The following is a 25400-nucleotide window of genomic DNA, read 5'->3' on the forward strand; positions in this document are numbered from 1 at the left end:
TAAGAAACTACAACTATATTTAGTCTGTGCTTGTGCCAAATTCAACACAATCACAGCCTAAATTGCTACCTAATAAAGGTTGGCAAAGATTATATTGTGGTGCAGTAATGTGCAAATAATTGTGCTGTGTTTTTGGGTTTTTGTATTTTATATAATATACACTTGTGTAATTATGTGTATAAGAAATTAAATGAACACAAAGGAATTAATTGTGTTTAGCAAGTATTCTACTGCCGTAAATATTACCTAACTCCTAAATGTACTCCTAATGGTGGAATAAAATATTATCAGGGTTAGTAATGATTAACTAGTATGAGATCAGTAATTTATATTAGTATACTGGATCCCTAAATGTTAATGATCCACTGACTTGAGTGAATCAGTAATTATAACATGGATTCAGGCTATAATGGGCAGTCTGCTGACAGCCATATATTGAAACATTGGTATAGCCTAAATGGTTAACACTTAATTGGTGTTAGTGATTAATATAAGGTTATGAGCTGTTGCTCTTGGTGACCTAAAGATTCTACTTCAGTATGAAGTGTAGGTCTAAATGTTGTGGGTAATTGGCTATGACCCACTAAAACTACCTTATACATGAGGTGAAAGTAGCAATATGTTAGTGTGATCTAGACTAACTAATGTGTTACACTGTTAGTTGACACAATTAATTAAATAGTTAGTCTAGCTTATGTCACACAAGGATTAGTTATTAATGATTAATATTTTAATTATAAATTTAATGCCTATCCGGTTCGATAAGGGCCATAATGTGGGACATTTGGGGCTTGAATCTAATTATTTAAATATTAATGTAGTAAATTAAATTACGAAGGACCACCCGCTTTTATAGTAAAGAGGGAAACTGAGAAATTATGATCATTTGATAATTCCTAGATGAACTAGTAACTATGGATAAAATACTAGAGAATAAGATCATAAAAATAATTAATGGGCTGTATAATTAAATGAATCAAACCTCAAACACCTACATTGGGGGGTTATTACTGGAACTCACCCCCTCCCCGCTCAGCTCGTTGTCGCCGTGTGGGGGCTTAGTGGGCGGCTGCCGGAGTGTGATGCTCCTTGGGACAGTCCTCTGTCCTTTTCTAGCCTTGTGCTCCTGCTGCCGTCCTCTCCAATTCTGCTGGGCATCTTTTCCTTTTCCTTCTGTTTCGTTTTTCTCCCCCCTCTTCTCCTATCTGCTTGCCGTTTCCTACCGACCTTTTGCTCGTTCTGGTTCTTCCCTTGGACTTCTTCTATTTTGACGCCCGGGTGCTTGAGGAGGCATACTCATGCACCTGTAGAACTGCAGTACCCGACGTCGAGAGCGAGGGGAACCTTTTATTGTCAATCCCCACTTCGTCACTGAACCCGATCTCGACGGACTGTCGGTTTCTTAAGGTGGCGTTTGTGGGGTGTATACTCGCGACGCACCCCTAGGAGGCCCCGACAAGATCGGCGATAGCTTCTTGTTGGGTGTCCTGCCTCTAATTGTGGCTCCATGGTGGGTGTGGGGTGACACGAATTTCCCCGTTCCCATCGACTGCTACAGAGCACTAGCAAGTCTAATCATCACTGGTATGGGATCTACGAGTCTGTTACTGCTCGTATGCACATTATCCCACAATCCCAGATCACTGTACCTCTACCCACTGTACACAATGTCTTTCTCCCCTCCAAGCGACGACTTCGGCCGGATTCTGTGACGACCGCTGTCATAGGTGAAGCAGGAAGTGAAGCAGTTGAGTAGTCCAGCCACCACGGCGCCCTATACTCAATTTGGACGAATTGAGTACAGAGAAGCGTCTTGACAAGGTGGCAGCTAGGTTCAGAATGATGCTTACACCGACAGTTCCCGCGTCCTCCTCGAAATAAACAAATGAGAGGAAGGCATACAGCGGCCTACCCCTCTCATCCAATCAGCGACGGTGTAGCATAGCCCCTAGGGCAGCTTCAAGATGGCCGACCAACATGGCGGCTCAAGAAGTTTACTAAGATGGCGGCTGTTTCCATGACGACGACTCAAGTGGCTAGCGCGCGGGAGGCCCACAGCTCACCCACGCCTGCGGCCTAGCTGTTCCCGCGCAAAGTTGAGTCTCGCTTCATGCCATACAAGGAGATGATGCTATCAGCTCTAGCACTGTCCACAGACGTGTTACCCCGGCCAGGGTAGCATTTCTGGACTGCTGATGACTGGGGCTCTCACATGAGCCCAAACACTAGATGTTTCAGTTGCTGGTTACCAAACTTAAGTCCGCCCACTTAACAGGTGCACTTAACAAGTGTACTGGCTCCCACAGGCATAAGAACACTATTTTAAGTGAGCTGGTGAACCATCCCCTCACAACCACTCTTCCCTCACCACCCCAACTCTTTCCTCACCACCGCCACCTCTTCCCTAACCACCCCCACTCTTCCCTCACCACCACCACTCTTCCCTCAACACCACCACTCTTCCCTCACCACCACCACTTCCCTCACCACCACTCTTGCCTCACTACCCCCACTTCCCTCACCACCACCCCTCTTCCCTCACTACAACCACCACTTCCCTAACCACCCCCACTCTTCCCTCACCACTACCACCACTTCCCTCACAACCCCCCACTCTTCCCTCACCACCCCCAATCTTTCCTCACCACCACCACTCTTTCCTCACCACCACCACTCTTCCCTCACCACCACCACTCTTCCCTCACCACCATCACTCTTCCCTCACCACCACCTCCACTCTTCCCTCACCACCCCCAATCTTTCCTCACCACCACCACTCTTTCCTCACCACCACCACTCTTTCCTCACCACCACCACTCTTCCCTCACCACCACCACTCTTCCCTCACCACCACCACTCTTCCCTCACCACCATCACTCTTCCCTCACCACCACCTCCACTCTTCCCTCACCACCCCCAATCTTTCCTCACCACCACCACTCTTTCCTCACCACCACCACTCTTTCCTCACCACCACCACTCTTCCTCACCACCACCACTCTTTCCTCACCACCACCACTCTTCCCTCACCACCACCACTCTTCCCTCACCACCACCACTCTTCCCTCACCACCACCACTCTTTCCTCACCACCACCACCACTCTTTCCTCACCACCACCACTCTTCCCTCACCAACACCACAACTTCCCTCACCACCACCTCCACTCTTCCCTCACCACCACCACATCTTCCCTCACCATACCACCACTCTTCCCTCACAACCCCCCACTCTTCCCTCACCACCCCCACTCTTTCCTCACCACCACCACTCTTTCCTCACCACCACCACTCTTCCCTCACCACCACCACTCTTCCCTCACCACCATCACTCTTCCCTCACCACCACCTCCACTCTTCCCTCACCACCCCCAATCTTTCCTCACCACCACCACCACTCTTTCCTCACCACCACCACTCTTTCCTCACCACCACCACTCTTTCCTCACCACCACCACTCTTTCCTCACCACCACCACTCTTTCCTCACCACCACCACTCTTTCCTCACCACCACCACTCTTCCCTCACCACCACCACTTTTCCCTCACCACCACCACTCTTCCCTCACCACCACCACTCTTTCCTCACCACCACCACTCTTTCCTCACCACCACCACTCTTCCCTCACCAACACCACAACTTCCCTCACCACCACCTCCACTCTTCCCTCACCACCACCACATCTTCCCACACCACTACCACCACTTCCCTCACAACCCCCCACTCTTCCCTCACCACCCCCACTCTTTCCTCACCACCACCACTCTTTCCTCACTGCCACCACTCTTCCCTCACCACCACCACTCTTCCCTCACTACCATCACTCTTCCCTCACCACCACCTCCACTCTTCCCTCAACACCACCACATCTTCCCTCACCACTACCACCACTTCCCTCACCACCACCACTCTTCCCTCACCACCTCCACTATTCCCTCACCACCATCACATCTTCCCTCACCACTACCACAACTTCCGTCACCACCACCACTCTTCCCTCACCACCACCACTCTTCTCGCACCACCACCACTCTTCCCTCACCACCACCACACTTTCCTCACCAACACCACTCTTTCCTCACCAACACCACTCTTTCCTCACCACCACCACTCTTCCCTCACCACCACCACTCTTCCCTCACCACCATCATTCTTCCCTCACCACCACCTCCACTCTTCCCTCACCACCACCACATCTTCCCTCACCACTACCACCACTTTCCTCACCACCACCACATCTTCCCTCACCACCTCCACTATTCCCTCACCACTTCCACTATTCCCTCACCACCACCACTCTTCCCTCACCACCTCCACTATTCCCTCACCACCACCACTCTTCCCTCACCACCTCCACTCTTCCCTCACCACCACCACTCTTCCCTCACCACCATCACTCTTCCCTCACCACCACCTCCACTCTTCCCTCACCACCACCACATCTTCCCTCGCCACCACCACTCTTCCCTCGCCACCACCACTCTTTCCTCACCACCACCACTCTTTCCTCACCACCACCACTCTTTCCTCACCACCACCACTCTTTCCTCACCACCACCACTCTTTCCTCACCACCACCACTCTTCCCTCACCACCACCACTCTTCCCTCACCACCACTACTCTTTCCTCACCACCACCACTCTTCCCTCGCCACCACCACCACTTGCCTCACCACCACTACTCCTCCCTCACCACCACCACTCTTCCCTCACCACCACCACTCTTCCCTCACCACCCCCACTCTTTCCTCACCACCACCACTCTTTCCTCACCACCACCACTCTTTCCTCACCACCACCACTCTTCCCTCACTACCACCACCACTTCCCTAACCACCCCCACTCTTCCATCACCACCCCCACTCTTTCCTCACCACCACCACTCTTTCCTCACCACCACCACTCTTCCCTCAACACCACCACTTCCCTCACCACCACCACTCTTGCCTCACTACCCCCACTTCCCTCACCACCCCCACTCTTCCCTCACCACCCCCACTCTTTCCTCACCACCCCCACTCTTTCCTCACCCTCACAACTCTTCCCTCACCACAACCACCACTTCCCTCACCACCACCACTCTTCCCTCACCACAACCTCCACTCTTCCCTCACCACCACCACATCTTCCCTCACCACCACCACTCTTCCCTCACCACCACCACTCTTCCCTCACCACCACCACTCTTCCCTCACCACCACCACTCTTCCCTCACCACCACGCCCTCTTTCCTCACCCCCACCACTCTTTCCTCACCACCACAACTCTTCCCTCACCACCACCACCACTTCCCTCACCACCACCACTCTTTCCTCACCACCACCACTCTTCCCTCACCACAACCACTCTTCCCTCACCACCCCCACTCTTCCCTCACCACCTCCACTCTTCCCTCACCACCACCACTCTTGCCTCACTACCACCACCAGTTCCCTAACCACCACAACTCTTCCCTCACTACCACCACCACTTCCCTAACCACCACCACTCTTCCCTCACTACCACCACTCTTCCCTTACCACCACCACTCTTCCCTCACCACCACCACTCTTCCCTCACCACCACCACCACTCTTCCCTCACCACCACCACTCTTTCCTCACCACCCACCACTCTTCCCTCACCACCACCACTCTTCCCTCACCACCACCACTCTTCCCTCACCACACCCCACTCTTCCCTCACCACCACCACATCTTCCCTCACCACTACCACCACTCTTCCCTCACCACCACCACTCTTCCCTCACCACCACCACTCTTCCCTCACCACCCCCACTCTTTCCTCACCACCACCACTCTTCCCTCACCACCACCACTCTTCCCTCACCACCACCCACTCTTCCCTCACCACCACCACTCTTCCCTCACCACCACCACTCTTCCCTCACCACCACCACTCTTCCCTCACCACCACCACTCTTCCCTCACCACCACCCACTCTTTCCTCACCACCACCACTCTTTCCTCACCACCACCACTCTTCCCTCACCACCACCACCACTTCCCTCACCACCCCCACTCTTCCCTCACCACCACCACTCTTCCCTCACCACCACCACTCTTCCCTCACCACCACCACTCTTCCCTCACCACCTCCACTCTTTCCTCACCACCACCTCCACTCTTCCCTCACCACCACCACTCTTCCCTCACCACCACCACTCTTCCCTCACCACCACCACTCTTCCCTCACCACCTCCACTCTTTCCTCACCACCACCTCCACTCTTCCCTCACCACCACCACCACTTCCCTCACCACAACCACTCTTCCCTCACCACCACCACTCTTCCCTCACCACAACCTCCACGCTTCTCCTCACCACCACCACTCTTCCCTCACCACCACCACTCTTCCCTCACCACCACCACTCTTCCCTCACCACCACCACATCTTCCCTCACCACTACCACCACTCTTCCCTCACCACCCCCACTCTTCCCTCACCACCCCCACTCTTTCCTCACCACCACCACTCTTTCCTCACCACCACCACTCTTTCCTCACCACCACCACTCTTTCCTCACCACCACCACTCTTCCCTCACCACCACCACTTTTCCCTCACCACCACCACTCCTCCCTCACCACCACCACTTCCCTCACCACCACCACTTTTCCCTCACCACCACCACTCTTCCCTCACCACCACCACTCTTCCCTCACCACTACCACTCTTCCCTCACCACCACCACTCTTCCCTCACCACCACCCCCTCTTTCCTCACCACCACCACTCTTTCCTCACCACCACAACTCTTTCCTCACCACCACCACCACTTCCCTCACCACCACCACTTTTCCCTCACCACCACCACCACTTCCCTCACCACCACCACATCTTCCCTCACCACCCCCAATCTTCCCTCACCACCTCCACTCTTTCCTCACCACCACCTCCACTCTTCCCTCACCACCACCACTCTTCCCTCACCACCACCACTCTTCCCTCACCACCACCACTCTTCCCTCACCACCTCCACTCTTTCCTCACCACCTCCACTCTTCCCTCACCACCACCACCACTTCCCTCACCACCACCACTCTTCCCTCACCACCACCACTCTTCCCTCACCACCCCCACTCTTCCCTCACCACCACCACTCTTCCCTCACCACCACCACTCTTCCCTCACCACCACCACTCTTCCTCACCACCACCACTCTTCCCTCACCACCACCACTCTTCCCTCACCACCCCCACTCTTCCCTCACCACCCCCACTCTTTCCTCACCACCACCACTCTTCCTCACCACCACCACTCTTCCCTCACCACCACCACTCTTTCCTCACCACCACCACTCTTCCCTCACCACCACCACTCTTCCCTCACCACCACCACTCTTCCCTCACCACCACCACTCTTCCCTCACCACCACCACTCTTCCCTCACCACCACCACTCTTCCCTCACCACCACCACTCTTCCCTCACCACCACCACTCTTCCCTCACCACCACCACTCTTCCCTCACCACCACCACATCTTCCCTCACCACCACCACTCTTCCCTCACCACCACCACTCTTCCCTCACCACCACCACTCTTTCCTCACCACCACCACTCTTTCCCTCACCACCACCACTCTTTCCTCACCACCACCACTCTTCCCTCACCACCACCACTCTTCCCTCACCACCACCACTCTTCCCTCACCACCACCACTCTTCCCTCACCACCACCACTCTTCCCTCACCACCACCACTCTTCCCTCAACACCACCACTCTTCCCTCACCACCACCACTCTTCCCTCACCACCACCACTCTTCCCTCACCACCACCACTCTTCCCTCACCACCACCACTCTTCCCTCACCACCACCACTCTTCCCTCACCACCACCACTCTTCCCTCACCACCACCACTCTTCCCTCACCACCACCACTCTTCCTCACCACCACCACTCTTCCCTCACCACCACCACTCTTCCCTCACCACCACCACTCTTCCCTCACCACCACCACTCTTCCCTCACCACCACCACTCTTCCCTCACTACCACCACCACTCTTCCCTCACCACCACCACTCTTCCCTCACCACCACCACTCTTCCCTCACCACCACCACTCTTCCCTCACCACCACCACTCTTCCCTCACCACCCCCACTCTTTCCTCACCACCACCACTCTTTCCTCACCACCCACCACTCTTCCCTCACCACCACCACCACTTCCCTCACCACCACCACTCTTCCCTCACTACACCCCACTCTTCCCTCACCACCACCACTCTTCCCTCACCACTACCACCACTTCCCTCACCACCACCACTCTTCCCTCACCACCACCACTCTTCCCTCACCACCACCACTCTTCCCTCACCACCACCACTCTTTCCTCACCACCACCACTCTTTCCTCACCACCACCACTCTTCCCTCACCACCACCACCACTTCCCTCACCACCTCCACTCTTCCCTCACCACCCCCACTCTTCCCTCACTACTACCACCACTTCCCTCACCACCCCCACTCTTCCCTCACCACCACCACTCTTCCCTCACCACCACCACTCTTCCCTCACCACCACCACTCTTCCTTCACCACCCCCACTCCTCCCTCACCACCACCACTCTTGCTTCACTACCCCCCCTTCCCTCACCACCACCACTCTTCCCTCACTACCACCACCACTTCCATAACCACCCCCACTCTTCCCCCACTCTTCCCTCACCACCCCCACTCTTTCTTCACCACCACCACTCTTTCCTCACCACCACCACTCTTTCCTCACCACCACCACTCTTCCCTCACCACCACCACTCTTCCCTCACTACCACCACTCTTCCCTTACCACCACCACTCTTCCCTCACCACCCCCACTCTTCCCTCACCACCCCCACTCTTCCCTCACCACCACCACTCTTCCCTCACCACAACCTCCACTCTTCCCTCACCACCACCACATCTTCCCTCACCACTACCACTCTTCCCTCACCACCACCACTCTTCCCTCACCACCACCCCCTCTTTCCTCACCACCACCACTCTTTCCTCACCACCACAACTCTTTCCTCACCACCACCACCACTTCCCTCACCACCACCACATCTTCCCTCACCACCCCCAATCTTCCCTCACCACTACCACCACTTCCCTCACCACCCCCACTCTTCCCCTCACCACCACCACTCTTCCCTCACCACCCCCACTCTTCCCTCACCACCCCCACTCTTCCCTCACCACCACCACTCTTCCCTCAACACCACCACTCTTCCCTCACCACCACCACTCTTGCCTCACTACCCCCACTTCCCTCACCACCACCACTCTTCCCTCACTACCACCACCACTTCCCTAACCACCCCCCCCCCTCTTCCCTCACCACCCCCACTGTTTCCTCACCACCACCACCACTTCCCTAACCACCCCACTCTTTCCTCACCACTTTCCCTCTCTCTAGAAAGGAGACGAGAGAGATACCAAATAATATACACATGGAAAATACTGGAGGGTCAGGTCCCAAATCTACACAGTAAAATAACAACGTACTGGAGTGAACGATATGGAAGAAAATGCAAGATTGAACCAGTGAAGAGCAGAGGTGCCATAGGCACAATCAGAGAGCACTGTATAAACATCAGAGGTCCGCGGTTGTTCAGCGTCCTCTCAGCGGGCATAAGAAATATTGCCGGAACAACCGTGGACATCTTCAAGAGGAAACTGGACGGTTTTCTAAGAGAAGTTCCGGATCAGCCGGGCTGTGGTGGGTACGTGGCCCTGCGGGCCGCTCCAAGCAACAGCCTGGTGGACCAAACTCACACAAGTCAAGCCTGGCCTCAGGCCGGGCTTGGGGAGTAGAAGAACTCCCAGAACCCCATCAACCAGGTATCAACCAGGTATCAACCAGTGGAGGTGGTGGTGAGAGAAGAGTGGGGGTGGTGAGGGAAGAGTGGAGGTGGTGGTGAGGGAAGAGCGTTGGTGGTGAGGAAAGAGTGGGGGAGGTGAGGAAAGAGTGGGGGTGGTGAGGGAAGTGGTGGTAGTGGTGAGGGAAGATGTGGTGGTGGTGAGAGAAGCGTGGAGGTTGTGGTGAGGGAAGAGTGGTGGTGGTGAGGGAAGAGTGGTGGTGGTGAGGGAAGAGTGGTGGTGGTGAGGGAAGAGTGGTGGTGGTGAGGGAAGAGTGGTGGTGGTGAGGGAAGTGGTGGTGGTGGTGAGGGAAGAGTGGTGGTGGTGAGGGAAGAGTGGTGGTGGTGAGGGAAGAGTGGTGGTGGTGAGGGAAGAGTGGTGGTGGTGAGGGAAGAGTGGTGGTGGTGAGGGAAGAGTGGTGGTGGTGAGGGAAGAGTGGTGGTGGTGAGGGAAGAGTGGTGGTGGTGAGGGAAGAGTAGTGGTGGTGAGGGAAGAGTGGTGGTGGTGAGGGAAGAGTGGTGGTGGTGAGGGAAAAGTGGTGGTGGTGAGGGAAGAGTGGTGGTGGTGAGGGAGGAGTGGTGGTGGTGAGGGAAAAGTGGTGGTGGTGAGGGAAGAGTGGTGGTGGTGAGGGAAGAGTGGTGATGGTGAGGGAAGAGTGGTGGTGGTGAGGAAAGAGTGGTGGTGGTGAGGAAAGAGTGGTGGTGGTGAGGAAAGAGTAGTGGTGGTGAGGAAAGAGTGGTGCTGGTGAGGAAAGAGTGGTGGTGGTGAGGAAAGAGTGGTGGTGGTGAGGAAAGAGTGGTGGTGGTGAGGGAAGAGTGGTGGTGGTGAGGGAAGAGTGGTGGTGGTGAGGGAAAAGTGGTGGTGGTGAGGGAAGAGTGGTGGTGGTGAGGGAGGAGTGGTGGTGGTGAGGGGAAAGTGGTGGTGGTGAGGGAAGAGTGGTGGTGGTGAGGAAAGAGTGGTGGTGGTGAGGAAAGAGTGGTGGTGGTGAGGAAAGAGTGGGGGGTTGTGAGGGAAGTGGTGGTAGTGAGGGAAGAGTGGTGGTGGTGAGGGAAGAGTGGTGGTGGTGAGGGAAAAGTGGTGGTGGTGAGGGAAGAGTGGTGGTGGTGAGGGAGGAGTGGTGGTGGTGAGGGAAAAGTGGTGGTGGTGAGGGAAGAGTGGTGGTGGTGAGGGAAGAGTGGTGATGGTGAGGGAAGAGTGGTGGTGGTGAGGAAAGAGTGGTGGTGGTGAGGGAAGAGTGGTGGTGGTGAGGAAAGAGTGGTGGTGGTGAGGAAAGAGTGGTGGTGGTGAGGAAAGAGTAGTGGTGGTGAGGAAAGAGTGGTGCTGGTGAGGAAAGAGTGGTGGTGGTGAGGGAAGTGGTGGTGGTGGTGAGGGAAGAGTGGTGGTGGTGAGGGAAGAGTGGTGGTGGTGAGGGAAGAGTGGTGGTGGTGAGGGAAAAGTGGTGGTGGTGAGGGAAGAGTGGTGGTGGTGAGGGAGGAGTGGTGGTGGTGAGGGGAAAGTGGTGGTGGTGAGGGAAGAGTGGTGGTGGTGAGGAAAGAGTGGTGGTGGTGAGGAAAGAGTGGTGGTGGTGAGGAAAGAGTGGGGGGTTGTGAGGGAAGTGGTGGTAGTGGTGAGGGAAGATGTGGTGGTGGTGAGGGAAGAGTGGTGGTGGTGAGGGAAGAGTGGTGGTGGTGAGGGAAGAGTGGTGGTGGTGAGGGAAGAGTGGTGGTGGTGAGGGAAGAGTGGTGGTGGTGAGGGAAGAGTGGTGGTGGTGAGGGAAGAGTGGTGGTGGTGAGGGAAGAGTAGTGGTGGTGAGGGAAGAGTGGTGGTGGTGAGGGAAGAGTGGTGGTGGTGAGGGAAGAGTGGTGGTGGTGAGGGAAGAGTGGTGGTGGTGAGGGAAGAGTGGTGGTGGTGAGGGAAGAGTGGGGGTGGTGAGGGAAGAGTGGTGGTGGTGAGGGAAGAGTGGTGGTGGTGAGGGAAGAGTGGTGGTGGTGAGGAAAGAGTGGTGGTGGTGAGGAAAGAGTGGTGGTGGTGAGGAAAGAGTGGTGGTGGTGAGGGAAGAGTGGTGGTGGTGAGGAAAGAGTGGGGGTGGTGAGGGAAGACTGGGGGGTTGTGAGGGAAGTGGTGGTAGTGGTGAGGGAAGATGTGGTGGTGGTGAGGGAAGAGTGGAGGTGGTGGTGAGAGAAGAGTGGGGGTGGTGAGGGAAGAGTGGAGGTGGTGGTGAGGGAAGAGCGTTGGTGGTGAGGAAAGAGTGGGGGAGGTGAGGAAAGAGTGGGGTGGTGAGGGAAGAGTGGTGGTGGTGAGAGAAGCGTGGAGGTTGTGGTGAGGGAAGAGTGGTGGAGGTGAGGGAAGAGTGGTGGTGGTGAGGGAAGAGTGGGGGTGGTGAGGGAAGTGGTGGTGGTGGTGAGGGAAGAGTTGTGGTGGTGAGGAAAGAGTGGTGGTGGTGAGGAAAGAGGGGGTGGTGGTGAGGGAAGAGTGGTGGTGGTGAGGGAAGAGTGGAGGTGGTGGTGAGGAAAGAGTGGAGGTGGTGGTGAGGAAAGAGTGGAGGTGGTGGTGAGGAAAGAGTGGTGGTGGTGAGGGAAGAGTGGTGGTGGTGAGGGAAGAGTGGTGGTGGTGAGGGAAGAGTGGGGGTGGTGAGGGAAGTGGTGGTGGTGGTGAGGGAAGAGTTGTGGTGGTGAGGAAAGAGTGGTGGTGGTGAGGAAAGAGGGGGTGGTGGTGAGGGAAGAGTGGTGGTGGTGAGGGAAGAGTGGTGGTGGTGAGGGAAGTGGTGGTAGTGGTGAGGGAAGATTGGTGGTGGTGAGGAAAGAGTGGGGGTGGTGAGGGAAGAGTGGTGGTGGTGAGGGAAGAGTGGTGGTGGTGAGGAAAGAGTGGGGGTGGTGAGGGAAGAGTGGTGGTGGTGAGGGAAGAGTGGTGGTGGTGGTGAGGGAAGAGTGGTGGTGGTGAGGAAAGAGTGGGGGTGGTGAGGGAAGAGTGGTGGTGGTGAGGGAAGAGTGGTGGTGGTGAGGGAAGTGGTGGTAGTGGTGAGGGAATATGTGGTGGTGGTGAGGGAAGAGTGGAGGTTGTGGTGAGGGAAGAGTGGTGGTGGTGAGGGAAGTGGTGGTGGTGGTGAGGGAAGAGTGGTGGGGGTGAGGAAAGAGTGGTGGTGGTGAGGGAAGAGTGGTGGTGGTGAGGGAAGAGTGGTGGTGGTGAGGGAAGAGTGGTGGTGGTAAGGGAAGAGTGGTGGTAGTGAGGGAAGAGTGGTGGTGGTTAGGGAAGTGGTGGTGGTAGTGAGGGAAGAGTTGTGGTGGTTAGGGAAGTGGTGGTGGTAGTGAGGCAAGAGTGGGGGTGGTGAGGGAAGAGTGGGGGTGGTGAGGGAAGAGTGGGGGTGGTGAGGGAAGAGTGGTTGTGGTGAGGGAAGAGTGGTGGTGGTGAGGAAAGAGTGGTGGTGGTGAGGGAAGTGGTGGTGGTGGTGAGGGAAGAGTTGTGGTGGTGAGGAAAGAGTGGTGGTGGTGAGCAAAGAGTGGTGGTGGTGAGGAAAGAGTGGTGGTGGTGAGGGAAGTGGTGGTGGTGGTGAGGGAAGAGTGGTGGTGGTGAGGGAAGAGTGGTGGTGGTGAGGGAAGAGTGGTGGTGGTGAGGGAAAAGTGGTGGTGGTGAGGGAAGAGTGGTGGTGGTGAGGGAGGAGTGGTGGTGGTGAGGGAAAAGTGGTGGTGGTGAGGGAAGAGTGGTGGTGGTGAGGAAAGAGTGGTGGTGGTGAGGAAAGAGTGGTGGTGGTGAGGAAAGAATGGGGGTGGTGAGGGAAGACTGGGGGGTTGTGAGGGAAGTGGTGGTAGTGGTGAGGGAAGATGTGGTGGTGGTGAGGGAAGAGTCGTGGTGGTGAGGGAAGAGTGGTGGTGGTGAGGGAAGAGTGGTGGTGGTGAGGGAAGAGTGGTTGTGGTGAGGGAAGAGTGGTGGTGGTGAGGGAAGAGTGGTGGTGGTGAGGGAAGAGTAGTGGTGGTGAGGGAAGAGTGGTGGTGGTGAGGGAAGAGTGGTGGTGGTGAGGGAAGAGTGGTGGTTTGTCAGCTAGACAAATTGTGCAGACGATGTCACCTCCGTCACCCATATGGCTCCTCCCAGCATAATCCTTTTGCTGTTATTACACTATGTTACGGCCCTCTCGGGACGCAACGGGGTTCTTACTCTGATGTTGTTAGAGGAAGTTGCATTCGACCCCAAGCCAGTAGTGGCTTTCAAGGGATGTGATCCGTGACGCAAGTAACTTAAAGGGGGTAGGGAAAGAAAGTTAAGAACTTAAGACTATAATTGTTCCCATCACCAAATAAATAATATATAAAAGAGTGCACAGGGGGAGGGGTATTAACACTGTACAAGGGAAATACACAATTGTCTTCTGTTGAAGACTCTGGACACAGGCTCTCGGTGCTAAATCCTCGGTGCTTCTTCGTGGCCTCACAACGAATCCTCTGGGAAGCTGAGCCTACCCTGGCCACAGGTCAGCCAAAACACAGGTCCACTGGGGGCACCGCCGTGGAGGCCGTCAACCACAAATCCAACAGGTCTGCTGGCAGGTTCCGGACCCGCAACGCTGGTCAGGCCACTCCACGAACGATATTAGGGTAACGCCCTAGACAGGAGCCTCGTGTGATACCACCAATCACTCTCCTGTCCTCAGTACCCCAGTGGATAATCGTCTCCAGCAGTCGCTCCCGGGTAATCCTTCTACTGCCACTCCACTGGCAGGGTAACACCACAGTGTTCTTCCGGGGGACGACTTCACAGCCGCTGCAGCAAAGCACAAGGTATGGAGACGGCTGCCTTGGGTAGACTGACTCAACTTCCATCACAGCAGTCCCAGGTCGACTCTGTAAGCAGACACGTCATCAATAACAGGGACACCAAAACACCTCACTTACAGGCTCAGACACAAACGCCCGACATATCCACTCCATAGATGGCGTTGTAGTCTGAGCACCACCTCACCAGAGGTCAGCGGCGGCGGTGTAGAGTGCTGAACGGGACTGGAAACTGGCCCTCGTAGCTAGTACACGTCGTCCTCACCAGGTGTCGTCGTCCTTTTGGAGGGGTTTTCGGGAGCTGACCCACAGATGGCGCTGTCGTCACTGCTCCGTGCTCGGACGCTGGATCCGGGTTCGTAACACCTCCCCACCAAAAGGAATTTGGTTTGGGTTTCTATAAAAGAAGACAAACCAAATTAGTACGTGGATCTAGACGCGAGATAACGCATCAGCTACTACGTTGTCCACCCCTTTGATGTGTTCGATCTGGAGGGGATATTGTTGTAAATGTAGACTCCATCTGGTGAGCCTGAGGTTCTTTTGCCTAAACTGAGCCAGGAACTTTAGAGGGTTATGGTCGGTCCGTACTAATATAGGATGACCATTGCTTGTTAGATATACCTCAAAGTGCTGGACGGAATTAATTAAGGCCAATGTTTCTTTTTCTATGACCGAGTAATTAAGCTGGCTGGGGGTGAACTTCTTAGAATGATAGGCCACAGGATGATCCACCCCCTTCTCGTGCGTCTGGGATAAAACGGACCCCAGGCCATAGTCAGAAGCGTCGACCGTCAGGATAAATCTATCCTCAAAGCTCGGGGACCTGAGGATCGGAGAAGAGATTAGAATTGCTTTGAGACTCTCAAATGCCTTCTGGCAATTCTCATTCCACACTAATTTCACCCCCTTCTTCAACAGATTAGTCACGGGGGCGGCGATGGAGGAAAAATTAGGGACAAACTTACGATAGAAACCAGCCATACCAAGGAAACGCAAGATGTCCTTCCTGGTAGCTGGTGTAGGATACTGGACTATTGCCTCTATCTTGCTGGCCTTCGGCGCAATCCATCCTCCTCCAACCTTATGACCTAAGAAGATGACAGAGGTTCTGGCAAACTCAGATTTATGCAGGTTGACCACCAATCCTGACTGGAGCATGGCCTTGAAGAAATCCTCTATGTGACGCAGATGATCCTGCCAATCTACATCATCAATGTAGACTAAAGTGTTTTCCACGTCACGCAACACAGTACCCATCAGTCTCTGGAAAGTGGAGGCTGCGTTTTTCATCCCGAATGGTATCACCTGACATTCAAACAGCCCGTCGGGAGTCACAAATGCTGATATGGGTTTGGCCTTTTCCGTGAGGGGAACTTGCCAATAGCCTTTGAACAGGTCAAATTTAGTCAGGTAACGAGCTTTACCTATGGCATCCAGACATTCCTCTACCCTGGGTAGAGGGTAGGTATCTGCTACTGTGACCTTATTCACCTGGCGATAATCAATACAAAGACGGTATTTCTTACCAGGTTTGGGCACTAGTAGTATCGGGGATGACCATGGGCTCGAGCTCGGGGCTATTAGATGGTGTTTCAGCATGTAATCTACCTCCTCTTTCACCACCCGTTTCTTCAGTGGGTTGAGACGGTACGGGTGTTGCTTTATAGGTCGGACTCCTTCCTCCAGCTCGACATCATGCCTTAGGACCGATGTTAATCCTGGAACATCTTCGAAGATGGGTTTGTATTCCCGGATCATCTGCAGCAATGATGATTGATGTCCTTCGGCCACGTGTGTCAACTTCGCCTGCAAGTTTAACAGAATGTCTGAGTTAGTTAACACCTCCTCTTCCTCCTCAATGTCATCGTTTGTGGTTACTAAGGTTACGGGAAGTGTATCCCGGCCCTCGTATTTCTTGATCATATTAACATGAACCAGAGTTTCTCTCTTCCGGCGGTCTGGAGTACTAAGAAGGTAATTGAGATTAGTAACCTTCTTTACAACCGGGTAGGGACCTACGAATCTGGCGCTCAAACTCCCAGTTATTGTAGGAGTACATACCAAAACCAGATCTCCTACTTGGAACTCTCTTTGCTTGGTCCTCCTATCATACCTGCTCTTGATAGTTTTTTGGGTATTTTCCAAGGTTCTTGTAGCCATCTCCCAGGCTGAGAACAGCCGGCCTTTATTTGTAGACAACCAGTCCACAATGTCCTCGTTGGTTTCCCCGTCCAGCCAATGGTCTCGTGCCACCTCTAAGGGACCTCTTACTGAGTGACCAAAGATCATCTCGAATGGGGAGATTCCTAGGGACTCATTGGGCACTGATCTTACCGCAAATAGGAGGTAGGGCAGGTTTTTCAACCCACTTACTCTGCCTGTCGTAGCAAAACTTCTGAAGCATGCCCTTCAACGTCTGGTGAAAATGCTCCAAAGCTCCTTGAGACTCGGGATGGTAGGCACTAGAGGTAACCTGTCGGATTCCCAGGTCGGCGATCTGTTGGCGAAACAAATGGGACATGAAGTTAGATCCCTGGTCCGTCTGAATGGTCTTAGGAAGACCGTATCGTGAGATGAACCAGAGCAATTGTTTCACCAAGACCTTGGCAGTGACGGTCTTAAGGGGGATCGCTTCTGGGTACCTACTAACCCGATCTAGTATCGTTAACAAATACTGTACCCCTGAGGTAGCAGGCGGAAGTGGGCCTACTATATCCAAGATAAGGTGTTCGAAGGGTTCTCCTATTGATGGAATGGGGTACAAAGGGGCTTTAGGGACAGGCTGGTTCGCTTTCCCGGCCACCTGGCAGGCGTGGCAGGTTTTGCAGAAACGACGTACATCCTCCTTCATATGCGGCCAGTAGAAACACTTGGCTAGGCGTTGGAAAGTCTTAGAGCCGATACCGTAGTCCAGCAAATCTATTAGCATGGGCAGTTTCTAACAGCTTAGATCTGAACATGGCGGGGACGACTATCTGGTCACCTACCGCACTTGACTGGGGGTATTTCGGAGGAGACCGGCGACACAGTACATCACTTGACCACACATACAGATCCCCTCCTTTCATAGGAGAGTCTACGGTATCGGCCAACTTCCGTACCTGAGGGTCCTTCTTCTGTTCCTCTATCAGCTGGGCTCTAGTCCAGGGTTCAGGAACCGGCATCTGGACGGGCGGGACTGGTGTATGGCTACTCGTAACCTGTGGGATAGGAGGAGAGTCAAACAAAGTGTTTAGATCTAGTGGTGCATGGAGGTGCGCCTGAGACCTGGTTTGCACTGCTGCGATGGGACTGGTCTCTTCACGTCCTGGATTATCCACTACCAGGGGACAGTTGGGTAACAGTCCTAGGGCTAAGTCATTGGCTAATGTTAAGTCAATCCCCTCTATGGGAAGACTATCCACCACGGCCAACCGACACTCACCTTTGAAGTGTTGAGAGTCTAGATACACTTGTACCAATGGGGCAACGTACAAGGTGGAAGGGAATCCACCCAGGATTACCTTCTGCATCTCATTCGCCGATATACCTTCGGGTAATGATGTTTCCAGAATTAGAGACTGGGCCTCTCCACTGTCTCTAAGTATTACCACGGGCTTACTTGAAAGGCCACTGGCTACATGCCCTCGGGAGGTATATGGGGCGAACAATCCTTTCCTCTTCTCTAGGGTGGATGTCGGTGGTACTATACTGTCCATCAGCATGACTTCCCTACGGGGATTATTACCTGTACTGCCACGACACCTTGCAGCAATATGTCCTCTCTTGCCGCAGGTCCAACACAACACATCCCTTTTCGGACTAATCTTCCGAGGACTATCTGAGGTTGACTTGGCGACACTACGAGGGGCAGTTCTATCTTCCGGTTTATGTTTGGCTGGATATCTTGAATAGGTCTTCAGGACGTACCTAGCAGATGGCCTATGAGTCAGGATGTATTCCTCAGCCATTGTGGCTGCTGCACTCAAGGTCTCTACCTGCTGTTCCTCTAGGTACGTCTTCAGGTCTCCAGACAAACAATCCTTGAAGTCCTCTAGCAGTATAAGCTGCTCGAGGTCTTCTTTGGTCTCCACCTTCCGAGAGGCACACCATTCCTGAAAAAGTCACTCCTTGATGGTGGCGAATTCGGTGAAAGTGTGCTCTGAGGTCTTCTTCAGGTTTCTGAACTTTTGCCTGTAAGCCTCAGGTACCAATTGGTACGCCATGAGCACAACCTTCTTCACCTTGTCGTAATCGCCGGAGTCGTCAAGGGATAACGTAGAGTAGGCGATTTGGGCCTTCCCAGTCAAGACTGACTGTATCATGATGGCCCAATTCTCCCTTGGCCACTCCAAAGAGGCAGCGACTTTCTCGAAGGCTGCAAAGAACTTCGAAACTTCCCTCTCATTGAATTTGGGGACCATTTTGATGTTTCTTACCGGATCGAAACCGCTGGTGTCCGTTGTTGGCCTCCGACCACCGCCTAATCGTAATACTTCTAGTTCATGTTGTCTCTCTCTTTCCTCTCTGTCTCGTCGTTCTTGTCTGTCTCGTTCTTCTCTTTCTCTTTCTCGTTCTTCTCTTTCTCTTTCTCGCTCTTCTCTTTCTCGTTTCTCTTCTCTTTCTCGCTCTTCTCTTTCTCGTTTCTCTTCTCTTTCTCGCTCTTCTCTTTCTCGTTTCTCTTCTCTTTCCCGTTCCTCTCTTCTTTCTTCTCTTTCTAATTCTAAACACCTCATCGCCAATTCCTTTTCTTTCATCTCCATTTCTTTATCTTTTAATTCTCGTTCTAATTCTAACTTCTTCCACTCTATCTCGCGATTTATCTCTAGGGCACACATTTTGACTGTTAGGAAGCTGATATTAAGCTCACTTGCATCACTGTCAATGTCGCTGCCCTTATCTTCCTTTTCCGTGGAAGCTATTTCCTCACCTTCTTTTGTACTAGGAGCCTCGCCTTCCTGTTTCTCTTCTGCCTTCAAGTGCTGGTGAACCTTGGACAAGATCTCCACACGGGAATCACTGGCACGGATCTTGATCTCCAGGTAGGCGCTCACTAGTACCAGTTCCGGTTTGCTCAGATATTTTAATCTGGCAAGACAGTCCACTCTGTTCAGAAAAGCCTGAACATCGTCCAGATCATCGATGGTAGCTTTTTCTGCCATTGTCACAGATGGAACACTCAACTAGCACTTAACACACTGCTTACACGTTAGCACTTAACGCACCGAGCACTGTTCTACGTCAATATTGCACTTTATCGCACCTGGCGCCTCACTTGCCAATATTGCACGTAATTACTTCGAGCACCGCACTACACAATATTGCACTAAATCACAACGAACACTTCGCTCTACAATATTGCACTGAATCACTGAGCACCGCACTAGTCAATATTGCACTTAATCGCTTAGTCACAGCGAGCACCGCACTGCACAATATTGCACTTAGTCACTCTTGAGCACCGCACAGGACGTATAACGTCACAATCGTCACACAGGGGGAATTATATACAGGGATTACGCCACTTCACCACCCCTGTCAAACATACTTAACAAGGGGACGGATCCCGCTGGGGATGCCAATTATGTTACGGCCCTCTCGGGACGCAACGGGGTTCTTACTCTGATGTTGTTAGAGGAAGTTGTATCCGACCCCAAGCCAGTAGTGGCTTTCAAGAGATGTGATCCGTGACGCAAGTAACTTAAAGGGGGTAGGGAAAGAAAGTTAAGAACTTAAGACTATAATTGTTCCCATCACCAAATAAATAATATATAAAAGAGTGCACAGGGGAGGGGTATTAACACTGTACAAGGGAAATACACAATTGTCTTCTGTTGAAGACTCTGGACACAGGCTCTCGGTGCTAAATCCTCGGTGCTTCTTCGTGGCCTCACAACGAATCCTCTGGGAAGCTGAGCCTACCCTGGCCACAGGTCAGCCAAAACACAGGTCCACTGGGGGCACCGCCGTGGAGGCCGTCAACCACAAATCCAGCAGGTCTGCTGGCAGGTTCCGGACCCGCAACGCTGGTCAGGCCACTCCACGAACGATATTAGGGTAACGCCCTAGACAGGAGCCTCGTGTGATACCACCAATCACTCTCCTGTCCTCAGTACCCCAGTGGATAATCGTCTCCAGCAGTCGCTCCCGGGTAATCCTTCTACTGCCACTCCACTGGCAGGGTAACACCACAGTGTTCTTCCGGGGGACGACTTCACAGCTGCTGCAGCAAAGCACAAGGTATGGAGACGGCTGCCTTGGGTAGACTGACTCAACTTCCATCACAGCAGTCCCAGGTCGACTCTGTAAGCAGACACGTCATCAATAACAGGGACACCAAAACACCTCACTTACAGGCTCAGACACAAACGTCCGACATATCCACTCCATAGATGGCGTTGTAGTCTGAGCACCACCTCACCAGAGGTCAGCGGCGGCGGTGTAGAGTGCTGAACGGGACTGGAAACTGGCCCTCGTAGCTAGTACACGTCGTCCTCACCAGGTGTCGTCGTCCTTTTGGAGGGGTTTTTGGGAGCTGACCCACAGATGGCGCGGTCGTCACTGCTCCGTGCTCGGACGCTGGATCCGGGTTCGTAACACACTAGTACACACATTATATATAAGTATCTACATTTGTGTTCACCATAGTGAACCACTGACCTGGTATGGTGAATGCAAACAATAACAGCTAGCCACACAGTCAGTAAACGATGCTGTCTCTCTCCATCTCTCAGCATCAATCCTCCCACAGCGCTAATTATTACAACAATCCTGCTATTATCACAACCCTGGTTATTTATATCACAGTCATGGGTCATCTGTAATATTGTCATCGCTAAATAATAACAATTATATATTTATTTTGACATTTTTCGGCGATGCTGTGGTCACAAGCTGAACAGCAATGCTGATCGCTCATGCTGCGTGCGCCGGCCTTGGTTGCTCCAACAGTACTGTGCCTCTCACACCTGAGAATATTGCCCACGATTTTTTTTTTAAATGGCATCTGTTTACAAGAGCCCTGAGGAAGCTACTGTGAACCCCGTGTAGCCGCGGGCCATTTGAATCTGGCCTGGCACCCTATGGCGTATATATACGCCATGCGCACCATGGGACATGTTACTCAGGGCGTATATATACGCCATGCGCAGTTTAAGGGTTAACGGTCAGTGGGCCGGGTAATTGACGTGTTTCAGGAAGTCAAAGTAATTAACCTCGATCCTTGTTTGATCGACTCACACGAAGGCTACATTGTTCCATTAACGTAACGTCGTTATTTATCTGGCCGGAAGTACCGGCACTTGATTGACTCGTGGGAGGAGTAACGTCATTTTAGAATAACGTAAACGTGGGGCTAATTACTGTTATTAGCCACCTGAATTGGTCTGAGTATGGAAGGCTTAGACGGAATTCATACCATAATGTAAATTGCTGAGCCAGTGTGAAAGGTTGCGTATTTTAATTGTTTAATTATTGATCTTGAGGATAGTAATTAATTACTCTAAAGGTAATCACGAGTGATTACCGTTCTCTTAGCACTTTGGACATTGTACATCAGAGTTTACCATCGCTGAGTGATTAGTAACCGATTAACGTAAATTAACGTAACTAGTAAAGATTAATCAGCTGTCTGGTAGTACAGGGATTAATGGGATTTTCTCACTGAATGCTCGACGGGTAGAGTGTTGTGTAATTTCCGCGTTACTAGTGACAGTTGTAAGTGTTATTAATTTAACGTAAATGTTACCTTGTTATTAACATAAATGCTATCCAGTTATTAACGTAAATCAATTGTTAATGATTGTTGATCGTCCGTGGGACGGAGTGTTAACGTAAGGATTAATTTGAGGAAGGGTTGCTGGAGTTGCCAGTGAACCCATTAGTTATTGTTGTCATTGAAAGACTACTGATTTGATTGCATTGCAACCGCCATTGCAGGTGTAGACTGCACTGAGGCGTAGAACAGTTAGGAGGTTACTGGAGACGTGTTTCAGAACCTACTGTGTCATTTGTTGTAATTGTGATTATAGATCTGTTAGTTCTTGTTTCTTGTTGATTCCTCTGTGGTCACGCTTATGTTCGAGTTAGTTCATTATGCAGTCCGAGGGGCTGGTGTCTAGCTGTCATTGATAGTGTCACAGGAAGGATTTTGAGTAACGTCATTGACATTTCTTTTTGTTTTGTTGTAGTAGTTAGTACTTTATTGAATAAACTAAGTTGTTATGGTTAACACTGTCTTTTCGTTACACCCCACACATTATTATTGTTATGCAAGTGTTCTTCACACTCGACTAATAAAATTGAGACTGATTCTGAGCTTTAGACCAAATATACGGCACCACACAACAATTCACTTCGCCATTCGCTAGATTCACTTCGGCGAATGGCGAAGGTCGTCGGCCTAGTGGAGGGGATTTCAATTTTCATTGGGGTCTCGGCGTTTGCTCGCGCCTAGTCAATTATTCATACATGGTTCGAAAGTGAGGAATGAGCTGCTTACTACACTGGTGTGTTAGCTAAGCAAGTCCTTCCTCAGGCGACCTAATTGAATATCACGACAGGAATAAAGGTTAAAGAATAAAGAAAATTCTTAGAAATTTTCCGAGCTAAATTCCTTATACCAATTACATTTTATTCCATCTCACAAAACTCTCACAGTGGTGGTGAGGGAAGAGATGGTGGTGATGAGGGAAGTGGGGGTAGTGAGGGAAGAGTGATGGTGGTGAGGGAAGAGTGGTGGTGAGGGAAGAGTGGTGGTGAGGGAAGTGATGGTGGTTAGGGAAGAGTGGGGGTGAGGGAGGGAGGGAGGTGTTTGGTTAATATGGTTCACTTGTTGTGTGGTCCACTTGTCCATTTGTGTGAGCCAACTTTTCATATGAAGGAATTATTAATTGTAACCTATGATTGAATGTAAAAGTTTTCCACCACTCTGTGAACTCTGCCCCATCATTGTAAGCAAAAATCCGCTCATCCCCCGCTTTGGCGAACCAGAGTACGCTGAACCGAGTGAGTAAATCCGGCCTGAAAAGTGTGCGACCTAGCTGGAGATGCGACGAATCGGGGTACGTTGAATCGAGGTTGTACTGTAATGTGATATTTAATGAAAATGAGTTCCAGCTCCTGTGCTATGGAAAAAATAAAATTTATAAATGGAAACCATATGTAAAAATTAAATCAAATCACACTATAGAATGAAAAAGCAATGTAAAGGATCTAGGAGTAATCATGTCAAAAGACCTTACCTTTACAGAACACAATAAAGTAGCTGTCATGACTTTTAAGAAAAATGACCGGTTGGATAACAAGGACACTAGAAACAAGGGATGGTTACCAATGATGATACCTGTACTTTTCAAGACACTAGTGATTGCTAGGGTGAAATATTGTTGCACTCTAACAGCCCCATTCAGAGCCGGAGAAATTGCTGACCTAGAGAGCGTGCAAACATCCTTTACTGTTAAAATCCACTCTATAAGTCATCTTAATTATTGGGACTGATTAAAAGTTTTAAATCTGCATTCTCTAGAGCGCTGGCAAGAGAGATACATAATAATCTTCATGTGGAAGATATAGAGGGACTGGTTCCAAATCTGTACACAGAAATAACATCCCATGAGACTAGTAAGCATGGCAGGATGTGCAAAATATCCCTGTTGAAAAGCAGAGGTGCAATAGGTACTCTGATGGAGAACTCTATCGACATCAAGGGCCCAAGACTTTTCAACACTCTCCTGTTACACATAAGGAGCCTAACTGGCTGGCCTCGCACAATGTTTAAGAGAGAACTTGACAAACACCTCCAAAGAATATCTGATCAACCAAGCTGTGATCCATACGTCAGGCTGGGAGCAGCTGCGTCCAACAGCCTGGTTGACCAGCCGACCAGCCAGGAAACCTGGTCGGAAACTGGGCCGCAAGGCTGTTGATCCTTAGAAGCTACACAAGGTAAGTACAGTAGACAAGGTAGACTTTGGGCTCCTTTAGGGCCTTCTAGGGTGTTGGCCTCAAGTTCCTTGTTGGATTTCATTTGGTCTTGGTGCATCTGATTATTTTTGGAATTTGCTGTGAGACTAAATTTTGCTTGCCTAGTGCCCTCCACTTCAACTTTTTTTTCCAATGGGTAAACCATTATTAATTATGAAATAAATATAAATTATTTGTCACACGGCTGAAATTTTAAAAGGTATGACTGAAAATGAAAACAGAATCTAAATTTTTGTGTTGAAATGTATAATTTTTGTGAATTCTCAGCTATGACTTGGTTAAAGTTGAGTTTGTTTGAACAGGTTGTGTATGCGGTAGAGAAGCAGGAAAATGGTGCTGCAGGTCTTACGATCACCCCATGTTAAGTGTTTGCATTCATCATGGAGGGCTTGCATAACCAGAAAATATTTTGTCACAACAACCTACAAGCAAGGAGAGCAGGTAACTTCTACCACACCACCTTTAACCCTTTAGCAACAGTGCTGCATGGCCTTAAAATATGACATTTCCGCTGTGTGTTGAAAATAAATTCTTTGCAAACAAATTATTTTCTCTTATATTGTTAAAAGCAGTGTCTGATCACAGGAAAATAAAAAACCAGCGTTGAATGTAATGAAACGTCATTTTCTGGGCAAGACCTGGAGGCTTCGCAGAACTATCCAGACTGATATTGCTAATATTAGACTTTGGCATCAGTCAGTGTGAAAGAAGTTCATAGGCCTACTGGGGACCATGAGCCAGAACCTGGCCCCCTCAGAGAGGCACGAGGAGCAATGGCTTATAGAAAGCTCCAAATGGTTGGAAGCATTTCTATGTCTGCCATCGACTGAGTCCAGAGAGGAGGTGAG

The 25400-nt window shown here is 51.6% G+C and overlaps 1 protein-coding gene across 1 annotated transcript in view; it reads left to right on the top strand.

Moving 5' to 3' along the window:
* Nucleotides 1-25400, top strand: part of LOC138349839 (probable phenylalanine--tRNA ligase, mitochondrial) — a 109616-nt gene that overhangs the window by 38187 nt on the left and 46029 nt on the right. Inside the window, exon 2 of the mRNA XM_069321290.1 lies at nucleotides 24855-24993. Coding sequence (XP_069177391.1) covers nucleotides 24883-24993 — 111 coding nt within the window. The 5' untranslated portion in view covers nucleotides 24855-24882. The remainder of the gene's footprint in view (nucleotides 1-24854; nucleotides 24994-25400) is intronic.

The sequence above is a fragment of the Procambarus clarkii genome, chromosome 9 (genome assembly GCF_040958095.1).
Source record: "Procambarus clarkii isolate CNS0578487 chromosome 9, FALCON_Pclarkii_2.0, whole genome shotgun sequence".
NCBI classification, from domain to species: Eukaryota; Metazoa; Arthropoda; class Malacostraca; order Decapoda; family Cambaridae; genus Procambarus; species Procambarus clarkii.